Source organism: Fragaria vesca, linkage group LG7 (assembly GCF_000184155.1).
Source record: "Fragaria vesca subsp. vesca linkage group LG7, FraVesHawaii_1.0, whole genome shotgun sequence".
Classification (NCBI taxonomy): domain Eukaryota; kingdom Viridiplantae; phylum Streptophyta; class Magnoliopsida; order Rosales; family Rosaceae; genus Fragaria; species Fragaria vesca.
The window spans coordinates 16990337-17003102 of NC_020497.1; the positions used below are offsets into that span (position 1 = coordinate 16990337).

At 37.9% G+C, this 12766-nt stretch overlaps 2 protein-coding genes across 2 annotated transcripts; both read right to left on the reverse strand.

Moving 5' to 3' along the window:
* Positions 1-10036: 10036 nt before the first annotated feature.
* Positions 10037-10453, reverse strand: LOC101303865. Its single transcript, XM_004308835.1, has one exon. It carries the CDS (start codon positions 10451-10453, stop codon positions 10037-10039), a length of 417 nt encoding a protein of 138 aa, XP_004308883.1.
* A 326-nt stretch (positions 10454-10779) lies between these two features.
* On the reverse strand, positions 10780-11937 carry LOC101304148. The gene has a single exon (XM_004308836.1). The coding sequence runs from the start codon at positions 11935-11937 to the stop codon at positions 10780-10782; it is 1158 nt and encodes a 385-aa protein (XP_004308884.1).
* Positions 11938-12766: the final 829 nt, after the last annotated feature.

The following is a 12766-nucleotide window of genomic DNA, read 5'->3' on the forward strand; positions in this document are numbered from 1 at the left end:
AGCTTTAGAAACTTGATTATCTGTATCAAAGGATAAGAGCTCATGCGTACTGGATCAAAGATTCAAAGCAACATGAATTGCTGGATCATTTCACATCCGCTAAATTATTCAAATTCTTTAGCTTTTTGTAATCTGTATTCTCAAATTTAATAACTGGAGAAAATAAGGTAATGAGAAGGAGATCGATCTTAAATTATGATTTAACCTAAATTTGTTCGTCTTCTTTTATTAAATTCAAAGATTATAAACCTTTCAAGTCCTCAGTAGCTAGCGCACTGATCTTATATATCATCATTCACGTTTATCGTTTGTTGGTTCCCTCTTTTCTTTCTTTAGGCTTTCAACATAGCTATGCTCTTCAATCTTCATCTTAGCCGACTGCTACCTCTCTATCTTCTAACCTCGATAGTTTTTTTTTTTTTTTTTTCCCTCTTTTACAAGTTGATGGCAGTTACAGAAACAAAAGCAAATTAGTTAACTTGGTTGACGTGGACTATTCTAATTCATTTGATTATATACATGACTTAGATTTTATAAACTTTACGTAACTTTAGGGATCCTAACCTGAAAGGAGCCGGTAACATTGAACATCCAGCACACTGCTTAGTTCTTAAAAAGCAATACATACAGTAGGGGAAATCCAAGAGCAGGTCATTTCGATCATAATTACACCAACCGATCACACAGTAACTCCTAGATAACCATGGTTTAGGAAAAAAGCAAAAGATAGAAAACCCATTTTATACACAAACAGCTAATAAAAGCTTCAAAACGTCAACTCCAAACTCGATGATCGATGTTAAGCGGATGAAGATAAGTTCATGCAGGTGACGTAGCAGCTTTCTTCCCAATGAACACACTCGTCAGAACCGACTTCGACTGAAGAGACGCCTTCACCAGTTTCACACCCTAATATAAATAAAAGTGATTAAAATGGTATATTAATTTGCATACGAGGTGTTAATTACAAATAAAAGTAACATAACTTTTATGCAATTTTTATGCCAGTGACTAATATTTTGTAACATAAGATAGTGAACCCTAGCTGTAAGCTTGCAACATAACATATGGTTTAAGGAAATGATTTCTCACCTCCTGCATGCCAAGATCAACAGCCTTTTCTTGAAGAACCCCCACACCCTTAACATTAAACCTGTTGAGAAGAGTTATGCTGGAGAAGTGGAGATGGTGGACATAGGCTTCACCTCCAAATCATCCATAATCATATATGTCACAACACCTTTAACAAACCCTACTCCACCGGTGCCAGAAGTTTCTTCTGAGGTAGTCGACGGTGAAGCAACATAAGTGGTCTGCGCGCTCAAATTCTGATTACATGATGGACACTTAGCTTTTGGGTCCTCCGACACATACTTGTGATCTTCCCACTCGCACACATGTAGATCGCTTTCCGAGCGCTTAATTCAATGTTGCTCAGCTTCAGGATGTTGGATCCAAGTGCAAGTGGTGCCTTAGGTTTAAGAAGCACGTCCTTGTTACCGTTGGGTTGCATGTATGTATCATGTAGGTTTTTTACACTCTGATAGAGTTTTCCAAAGCCACCCACCATGCCATCCTTGTCGAGAAGCCTGATGACTGTGCCTAGAGGCAAAGAGAGCAGAGTGGAGAAAATCGACAAAGTCTTTACCAGCTTCGGCAAAGAGAACCTTTTCTTGCTTGTGGAGCTGGAAGAGGTTGCCATGTTTGTGTAGCGGTGTTTGAACTTGTGCACGAACAAATGAGCAGTGTTTTTTTACGTAATGCATATGAAGACCTAATAACTCTATTTAGTAACCATTAGTAATTTTATATGGTCTAGATTTTGTGAACTTTATGTAACTTTAGAGATCGTAACTTTAGAGGAGCCGAATCCAAACAAAATGACAATGAAGATGAATTTCTGTATATTGCGATAACCTGTACAAGTTAGCTGATACATATAGGATGCATACAAATCTGCTCTAAGAATCAATGACAAACATTACGATCCTACAATCACTTTACATGACTACTAATTGATTACCTAATGATACATGATCCACAATTACCTTCATCACACATTGCCATATTAATGCATGATACCTTAACTGATATTCTTTCCTTCAATGAATGTAACTATATGCAGGGCTATCTTAGAATATTAGCTTGTTCGTGTATTCCGTGGAATCCATGTTTTGCCATCTTGTGTTTAGAATCTGGCTAAGACTGTAAAATCAAAAACCAAACTATATAGTGATATTTGAGTCTGCTTATTTCGATTCCAAGCTTTTGGACTTTATATATAACAATTTTGAAACCATGCACTTGAGCTAGACAAGCAGACGATTAGCTAGCTAAGTAGCTATTAATACTGAGGCCTCAAATGGCGTACACATCTTGTCGCTGCAGATCAGGGTCACATCCTGCATGCCTTGCGCAGGCGTCTCGCCCTTGACTGGGGTACGGTAAAGCTATGTGCCAACGAAACCAGTGCGAGTTCTAGTTGAGATTGAACGACGTACAGCTCCACATCGTTTGAAGTCCACTAATTCGACTTGCTGAACGAAGATATATCTATGATTTAAGCTTATGTATAATGAACCAAGTGCGGAGAAAGTTACTCACCTGATATTCCTCCCAAGGTAATATCCTCCACTGTTCACCGAGTCAATGGCGACCCCTAACTCCGGATCCGGTGCTGTTAGCCTGAAGCTGCTGATCGATTCAAAGCGTCAAAAGGTTCTCTTTGCGGAAGCCGGTAAGGATTTTGTGGATTTCCTTTTCACTCTTCTCTCTTTGCCTGTTGGTACTGTCATTAGGCTTCTCTCCAAGGGTGGGGATGGTTGGTAGCTTTGGTAAACTATACGAAAGTGTTGAAAATCTTGATGATATATGCAACCCAAACAAAACAAGGATATCCTGCTGAAACCCAAGGCACCAAGTGCTGGACCAAATATCCTTAAGGTGGCCAACATCTTTGACTCGAGTGCTCCAAAGGTGCTTTACTTGTGTCCTAAAATTTATCACAATACCCAAGCCCACCAGTACGTGACTGAAAACTCGTCTGAGAGTTGTCCATCATGTGGATTATACATGAGCCTCCCCACTGCTTATGTCGGTCAGGCGACTACAACGGCAGAAACTTCTGGTGCCGGTGCTACTGGATAAGTGAAAGGCGTTGTGACATACATGATCATGGATAATCAGGAGGTTAAGCCCATGTCCACCATTTCAAGCATTGCTATGCTCAACAGGTTCGATATCAAGGATGTTGGTGCCCTTGAAGAAAACTGCTGGATGAACTTCTCTTCATTCACTTAGTTTGCTCATCATCAAGGATTGACATAGACTCTGAGCTGTTATTTCTGAAAGTTACGGGTTTGTTTTGCTTTTTACCAACCCAGGGTTATTTTGGAGCAACTATGTGATGATGTAATTTAATGATCATGCTTGTGGATCTCATAACTTTCTTATGGGAGTCGAATACCAAGACTCTTAATGCAAACTTTCTCATGTAAAATATGCTTTTAAGCAGTGTGCTAGTTGAGCGTTCAAACATATCTATGTAGCTATCTTTGATCAGTGTTTTCATAAAATTTGTGGATTCAATTTCAGGATGTGGTATTGGTCTTGGAACAACATAATATAAACATATATGATCTTAAGGTCCGCTTAGATGTTCATGTATTTAGCTAAGACTCCTAAGAATCTGCCTAGTCTCTAATACTGAAATGCCATTTGATCTTGGTACGTACGCATCACTAGCTAGTTGTTGATGATCAGCCTTTTAACCTTTTAATTAGTTTAAAGAATCCCATAAGTACATCAATTTAAGATCAAACATCTAACTTTTTAAGGCTTCAGCTTTTGTGTACTTAGATCAGGAGAAATTTTTCTGTGCTCCGGAAAGACCACGTCACCATGCGTAGTGGTCCTCCCTGACTAATAAGAAATCGTTATGTAATATCTCTTTAACACATCACAACAATGTAAAAATTATTACATTAAATTAGTAAAAAACTAAATAAACATTTAAAAGAAAAAACACATATCTCATGGGTGTTTGAACGCAATAGCCAACAAAGATCAATCTGGGTTTTTTCTTTAATATCATCACATAGATCCAATTTACACTCCAATCTAATGGAGTTCTCTTGTTTTACATGACAAATGTCCCTCAAAATTGACAATTCAGAGCATTGGTCAGCCAACAATACTGGGTTGGATTTCAAATCATCTTCAATTAATCTGCTTGGCTTATCTTATATATCTTACAACCCAGAATGGAACCATGCTTAAATGAAACTGTTACAATTCTATTGATCCAAATAGTGCTCTCCAAGGATGCAAACAAGAATTTTTTTCACAAAGCTGCAAGGATGGGGATGCCCATCATCGGAGGGTGATTGTGACTTTGAAGAGGTGAAAAACAATAACATGGCTGGTAAGGGTTATGAGCATTTTCAAGGGGTGCGTTAGGATATGTGCAGACAGAGTTTCTTAGATGATTGTTTTCTGCTATTGCCATTTTCAACATCGGACAGTGTTTTGAGAAGGGACTCCCTTTTAAAAACATTAACATGGCTGGTAAGGGTTATGAGCATTTTCAAAGGGTGCGTTAGGATATGTGCAGACATAGTTTCTTAGATGATTGCTTTTCTGCTATTGCCATTTTCAACATCGGACAATGTTTTGAGAAGGGACTCCGGACTCCCTTTTTCGGAATGGTGTTTTAGAATGAACCCTGCTCTCTTCAATCTCTAGCCTGAAACTAAACTCACTAATTTAGTGGAAGATGAAGTAATGTTTTACTTTTTGTGATGTGTCAAAGGAATGTTACATGGCGATTTGTTATTGGTCAAGGAGGACAACTAGATATGGTCACAGAAAAATTTCTCATCATGAATTCTCAGGATTCGTTGTTAACGAGTTTTGTGGGATTGAAAGGGTAATTTTCAATAGTCACTATAGTCAGCTATATGTTATTTCATGCTGGATCAATTAAGATTTGGTAGTTGCTATAGTAGATTCCGACTTTTGAGTGGTAGATGTGGGTAAAGGTGGTGGCCTGATTGAAAGGTAATTAGTCTTTTTCTGTGGTTTTACTTTCTTTCTTAGATTTCATTTGAGGAGGAAAGTGGAATTTTGAGTTAAATTCTATGTGGGCTGTCCTGAGCATTTGATGGGGTGCTGAAAAGCCCACCAAACTGTGCTACATTTTTTATTATATATCCTAGAAAAACCGATCGTAACTCGAGAAATTTTGATAAATAACCACTATTTGACTCTTAAATTGAATTTTAACCATCAATTTAGCAATCAATGAAAAATAACCTTCTATGCTACTGAAAAGACACAGGTGCCCTTTACTAACCAGATGCTCAAATTTGTGAAATCATGTTGAGTGCTCTCGTTCAATCAACTTCAACTCTCAAACACTTAATCTACTGGCAATCCCATGACGACCTGCTTCAATACAACTTTGCAACTTCGCTAGACAAGACCTGCAAAAGCTGTGGGTGAAATAATTTTGAAGACATTTGATTAGCCTAAAGGATAATCCAACGCGACCTTCAATATTGCATCCCTCTCTGCACTCCTTTAGGACCTGAGGATTTCGTTATCTACTCTGTTTAATAAGCCAAATACAAGGGGTTATACTACATCATGGTCTGAAAGATTAAAAGCTAATGGTAGTTTTCTGATATGTCTAGATTTGATTCATGATGATTTAATTTCTTGATGATACAATCGTTTACTCTCATCGCTAATTAATTCCAGATGTAACTAACCATAGTCAATTTCTTTTAGTATTTGATGGTCTGATACTCTAGTTGTACTGGTGATCCGATCAGTAAATTTTGATGAACAACGCATAGATAGATTGGATCATTGGAATAATGAGAAGGAAGAGAATTTTGCATAGTTTATAATATTTAGGGTATTTAAGTCTTTTGACACTTCAAAATGGTTAGAATTCAACTATTTTTCAAATAGAGGTCAAAAATCAATTTGAATGCTAAAAAATGGTCATTTATCTAAATTTCTCTCGTAACTCAATGAAATTTATTTGTGGGTTACTATTGGGGATTAGGGTTTCGCACCTCGTCAATGACGACCTCCAACTCCAAAACCATCACCGTAAAGCTCCTCGTCGACAAAAGAAACCAAAAGGTTTTGTTCGCCGAAGCCGGCAAGGACTTCGTGGACTTTCTCTTCGCCCTTTTATCTTTCCCCGTCGGCACTGTCGTCCGACTCCTCTCCACAAACGGCATGGTCGGAAGCCTGGGCAAGCTCTACGAGAGCTTCGAAAATCTCAACGACATGTATATGCAGCCCAATCTCAAGAGAGGCATCCTCCTCAAACCCAAAGAACCAGCCGATGTCCTTATAAGTAATAACCTAGGTTTGCTGACCAACGTGGAGTCTCGAAAGACTACTATCTACTAGTGTTCAAGATATGAGGCTCACTCGTATGTTTCTGACGACCCTTATGCTAAGTGCCCGTCTTGCAACAGCACGTTGAGTTCCCGAGCGAATTTTGTGTCTACACCGATTATAAAAACCGAAGGGTTTGTGAAAGGGGTTGTTACATATATTGTAACAGATGAACTGGAGGTGAAGCCTAATTGTACCATTGCCAGTATTCTTCAGCTGGAGAAGTTTAATGTGAAGTGTATTTGTGACCTTGAAGAGAAGAACGTTGAAGTAAGCATGGATGAGGTACACCCTATTTCTCTCTGTTTCTTTTCATACACTTGGAATTCAACAATTTAATTGTAGTAGTAATCCTGTAGATTATATCTCAAAGCGTAATGGTCGATTAGGGGTTAGGGAATCCATCGTATGGAAGATTGAATAATTAAGTTTTGGGGGTCAAACAGAACCCTCATCTTATCAATGGGTGACTAGAATGGCGTTGACACGTACACTGATATTCATCAGTTCCTCTTCTCTCTGGGCTTGAATGTTTGATTATTTCTTACTATTGAGAAGGACACTCTGAGATGGAGTTTGTACACACAATGATATTCTAGTTATTCAAACTAGTCTTTTTTCTTCTTTTTTTTTCTTTTTCTTTTTTTTGATAATTTGATTTGTCATTCCAATTAGTAATTGAAAAGCACTTGAACGGGAGTGCTTCACTGCTTCTTTCTCATCTCACCTCACGTTTTTGTCTCCCTAATAACTTCTCTTCTCCTCAATTACAGTCATCCTGATCCATTCCAATAGCGTATATATGCCCAAAGAGTTGCTGTTTGCAATTGTTTTCTTTATAGTTTCATTTGTGATTCTATATCATCTTTCCTTTTGCTTAAAGAAACTGAATTCATATATCTTTATAAAAAAAAATGGTGAGGAATGTAATCGAGAAGAGAATTAAGTAACGAAGGAGAGGCGTTGAGGTGAGAATATATCTGTTAGTATTACTCTATATATAGGCTCATCATGAAGTCTGCAAGCAATTCGCAAAAGAACAGTCAATCTAGCTACCATTGTTCTTTTAGATATTTAACTTTTCTGCTCTTCAAGCTTAAGGTCAAATCAATTAATTTCAATACAATGCTAAAATTACTAATCCGGTTTTGTTCAAATGACTGACACACATACGTACACATATATATTTGACCGTTTACTGATTATAATTGTAGGGTGTGAAATTGCTTAAGGAATCATTGCAATCAAGGTCAGTCCTAACCAATGTATTTCTGAGAGGAATACAGCATGAAGATGTGAAATCACTAGTCGGCAACAACTGAATTGACATGCTGAAGCTTTTATGGATGTTTCTCCTTTGGCGGATACTTAATGATCGAAATGCTTAGATAGTTCGCTTAAAAGAATTGTAACGAGTTGCGCTTTTGGATTTCAAACTCAATTTCAGTATGAGCTTATGGTTTAATTATTTCATAGTTTTTATGAAGTATCCTCTCATATATATGCTATTAATCCTTAACACACACTCGTGCTCGCATACACTCATACTGTCATACACACATGACTTTTCTATTAAGGGATCTCTTCATTTGACCATTATGAGATATATGGAATTAGAGTAACTTTTTGATCACATTTTTATATTGTAACGGTTCAGTTTGTATATCTATATATGAGTGGATCATTTATGCAAATTTTCGCGCTCGACGACCCTGAGATGATGCTATGTTTTTGTGTACCTTAACTGCTCTTCGGGATGGTACATTTGACTATATTACCTATAACTTCACGAGAGCATTCAAAGTCTTGGCGAGAATTACATGCAACCTAATCTTGACAAAAATATCCTGCTAAACCCCATGTCTGTTGGTGTTGATCTTCATCATTTGTTGACAGACGAAGCCAATGAAGAGGAATTGAGCAAGCACAATGAAGCCACTGGTAACAAACCAAGCCAATATGATACTAATGATCAGTTCTGCGTATGCGTGTACTGTTTGAACACGAACGATATCCCCAGATCGACGGGATACAACAATAACGTCCACGGAAACATTATGTGGCCGACTGCTCTGGAACTGTTTGCCCTGAGTGAAACTATGCTATGTTCACCCCGGCGACTTGTGTTGCTTCGCCAACTAATTTTAAAAAGAAACGTCCAGCTGTACCTGAGGGTATGTAAAAGACGTGGTTACATACATGATCATGGATGATTTGGAAGTAAAGCCAATGTCTACAAACTCTAGTATAGGCGTGCTTAACAAATTAAATGTCAAGGATCCCTTTAAGAGAAAGTGATTCATCTTGGCGTGGAAGAGTTAAATTTGAAACCGTTCTACTATATATCTCCCAGTTTTGTGATAGAAATGTTACTGCTAGTATTCTTATGATTTAGAATTAGTGTCTGTCATTACATTCACAATCAATAAACATATAGATAAGTCTTTATGCGCTACCCTGCCTTCTCTTATAGGGATTGAAATTGCTTAAGGCATCAATGAAGTCGAAGTCGGTTCTCAGCCATGTGTTTATTGGAAAGAAAGCAGCATGAGCATTTGACCTTGTAAGCTGATATTTGGATTCTTACTTTCATAGATCCATGATTTTGTTTGAATTGGTAAATTTTGTTCGTTTGGTTAAATGATTTGCTACTTTTCTGTATGGAAGTCTTGAAGTAGTTCGGATCTGGATAATGGCGTGATTATGGATACATTTTCTGCTTTATTTATAACAATGCAATAACTCGATCTATTACTTGGAATGTGGCTTGCTTGAAGGTTGATAATTCTGAACCAAGCTAGTGATCGAATACATAAAAACCTAAAATCGTTTACAGTATCAATGAAAATAGCATTTGAATATAATATGAGCATGAAGAAGATTTACTTCCAAACAAGTCATTACACTTCTCTAAGCAAACCAAATTATAAATCCAATTTAGAAAAAGAAAATCTCTATTCGATCGAGATGTCTGATTAGCATGAAAACTAACTTGCAGAGTTGAGATGTTCATGCTTCACTCTTCCAGACACTCCCCCAAGAAACACATTAGTTAGGACTGACTTCGATTGCAATGGTTCCTTGAGCAACTTCACGCCCTAAATATAGCAATGAAAAAACAAAAACAAAAAGGTTTCATTAAATCATCTATAAAATGGCATTAGCTGGTACATTTTACCAAGTGTGTAGAGCAGAAACCCAACATTATTCAAACTATAACCAAAAGAGGTCATTGAATTCATCCATTGAAGCTATTTTTTACGTTGATATATTTTGGGAAGCAAAAGCATCAAAGTATATTTCACAAGGGTTGGGTATTTTTAACAAGAAAAGATCAATTAAAGATTATAAACAACTATCAAATTATTTAGAATAAAATTGAAAAAGCTCACCTCATCCATGCCCAGATCAACAACCTTCTGTTCCAGGGCACCAAAATCTCGAACATTGAACTGGGCTATTGTTGAAATGGTAGACATAGGCTTGACTTCCAAGTCATCCATTATCATGTATGTAACAACCGCTTTCACAAACCCTACCCCTTTCCCGGCGGAAGATTCTGCACTACCACTACTACTCGGTGGAGGAACATAACTCATCTTTCACCACACTCTGGGCATTATGCTTTAGGATCCTCTGAAAAATACGGGTGCGTGTCGCTATGGGTGTGGTAGCTGTAGTCATAGTATCTGCTGTAACTATTCGAACAAGTGTAGATCACCTTTCTTTCTGTTGTTTCGACATTGGTCAGCAACCCTAGGTTATTTGGGACAGAACCTGGTTCTTTGGGTTTCAGGAGAATGTCTTTGTTGAGATTGGGTTGCATGTCTGTATCACTGAAATTTTCAATGCTTTCGTAAAGTTTGCCTAGGCTTCCAACCATGGTATCCTTTGAGAGGAGCCTGATGATGGTGCCGGCGGGAAAAGAAAGATGGGTGAATAGGAAGTCCACAAAGTCCTTACCTGCTTCGGCGAACAGAAGCTTGTTCTGCTTTGTGTCGACGAGGAGATTCAAGCTAATAGTTGTCATCGACATCGAGGTGAGTGAAATGATTTCATATATCATGTACCTCTTATCCTCTTATCAGTTAGGGGATTCATATATCTGAGACTAGTTTAGTATATTGATTCTTACATTTCAATCAATAGGTATGCATATGCATGGAACCCTAGCTTGCAAGAGAATATACACCGACTAACTATTCCACCGGCCATGATATATTGTAACTTGTAAGCAAAAGTAGAAATATAAACTGGAGACACCGTGCCTTTACTCTAGCAGTTTTTATGTAGTCAAAGACTCATGAGCGAAACATACAAAGAGTTCAAATACTTGAAAATATATTAAGTGAATGATACAATTTAGAAACTCGGTTGAAGCCATGAATGCGATGTTAATGAACTTCCTTTGTACTTAAAATCTGGCAATTCTTCCAAGTGTTTGTCCATTTTTCCATCCTTCATATGGTAAATACCAATGTCGATGTCATTTGCCGTAGAGACGTGGCTCCGGTTTAGGAAATAAATACAATTGGCTTTGCATACAGAATCATCCAAGGGCTCAATCCAGAATGAAGAATTGTTTGCACCCACAAACAAGGTTGTATTCCCCAAATTCTTTACTTCTGATTTTGCCCATGAATTACTTGTATCAATCGGCACCTCGAACACCCTACAACCAGTAGTTACTTCACAGTTGTCTTCGTATAAAGTGACAACCAATAACAGGGTCCCTGTTGCTGATTCCACTAAATATCGTGCAATAAAATGAATATCTTCGCCGAAGAGTTGTTCAGGAATCTCTGGAGCCACAAGCCTCATTTGTGCTGCATTATTAGGATCTTCGATCTTACAAACAAAAACCTTACCACGACAGTCCACCACATAAAATTGTCCCTTGTAATAAACTGCATCAACTAATGTTAACGGCTCCGGTAAAGGTATAGGCCCCAGAGTCCATGTACCATTGTTGTAACCCGGCTTGTAGAAAGCTAAATGATGATATGATAGAAGCATGACCCCATAATCCGATGTAAAAGAAGGGCTCGATGACAATACAAACCTCTTCAAGTTACGAAGCGAGAATTTTTTTGGTGGCAGAGGAGGTAGCTCAATATGGGCATGGGTTAATGGATTAAAAAGATCAAGTGTGGAATAATCTTGGGATACAGTCAACAACCATCCTAGAGAAGAATAGCAAAGTTTGCCCTTAGTTTCTGGTAAATCAAGCTGGGAAATCTGACATTCTGTCAAGCTGTAGATATTGCGGACGGGAGCGTTGATCTCCTTTGAAAGAATGAGGACTGGAACTTTATGCTGTAATCTTAAAGCTGTATTAGAATTTTCCTTGATCGCTGATCTCCATGATTTGGAAACTCCTCCAAAAGCAAAGAAATCCTTCATGGAAACTACTTGATGCGCGAAACAGTTAATAAAATCTTGATGAAGGGTCGACCAATCAGCTAATGTAGTCGCCACGTTCTTCTTTCTTCGAGAATTACGAATCGTCGTTTCTCCCATGGAGATTGATTTCACAAACAGTTGATGACGCAGTACGTGAAACGTTGTAGGATGAAAGGTGGAAACTGTCTATAGTCGTCAAACAGATTGTTTTTGTTGAATGCCAAATGCCACCCTATTGTGCCTATATATGTAGGCTCTAACCAATACAAATCATATTAGGTTTAGAACTAGGAAACTACTGGAATTAGAAATCCTTATTGAAATAGTAAACTTTGTTACACGAACAAAAAATCGGGTACTTTTTGTTGTATATTTTTCGAATTGTTGTGCAAGTCGATTAGGGAATGGATATGGACTGTTAGCGATGCTTGGCTCCATTTTGATGTTGGTTTACTTGGTTTTCCTAGGCAAACGCAGCATCTGGGATGGCTGTGCATGATAAGTGTATCAACACATTGTGAATCAATTCACTTCTCATATTGTATCATCACATTGTGTCTGATTGTTATTCGTTTATTATAAATACCAATGAAGGTCTCCACACATATCAAGGGTCATAAGCAGAAGATGATTTAAGCCAGTTCGAAGGACAGGTTCAAGAGAGAGTTGGATGGCATTCAGGTTGAGTTGCAAGCTACTGATCACCCTACAGAGATGGGGCTTGATGTGATAAGAAGCCGTGCTAATTAAGTTAAAGCATTGGTAATGCAATTTGGAGGGTCGTCTACTCTATACTATCTGGTCTCTTTGTGACATGTTTATAGCCTATGGACATGAATTTGTCGTTACTATTGTATTCGGTTGGTGACATGATTTGTAACCTGTGGATGATTGGTAACACATTCGGTGTGAAATACAAACTTCTGTCCAATTTCCCAATAGCATT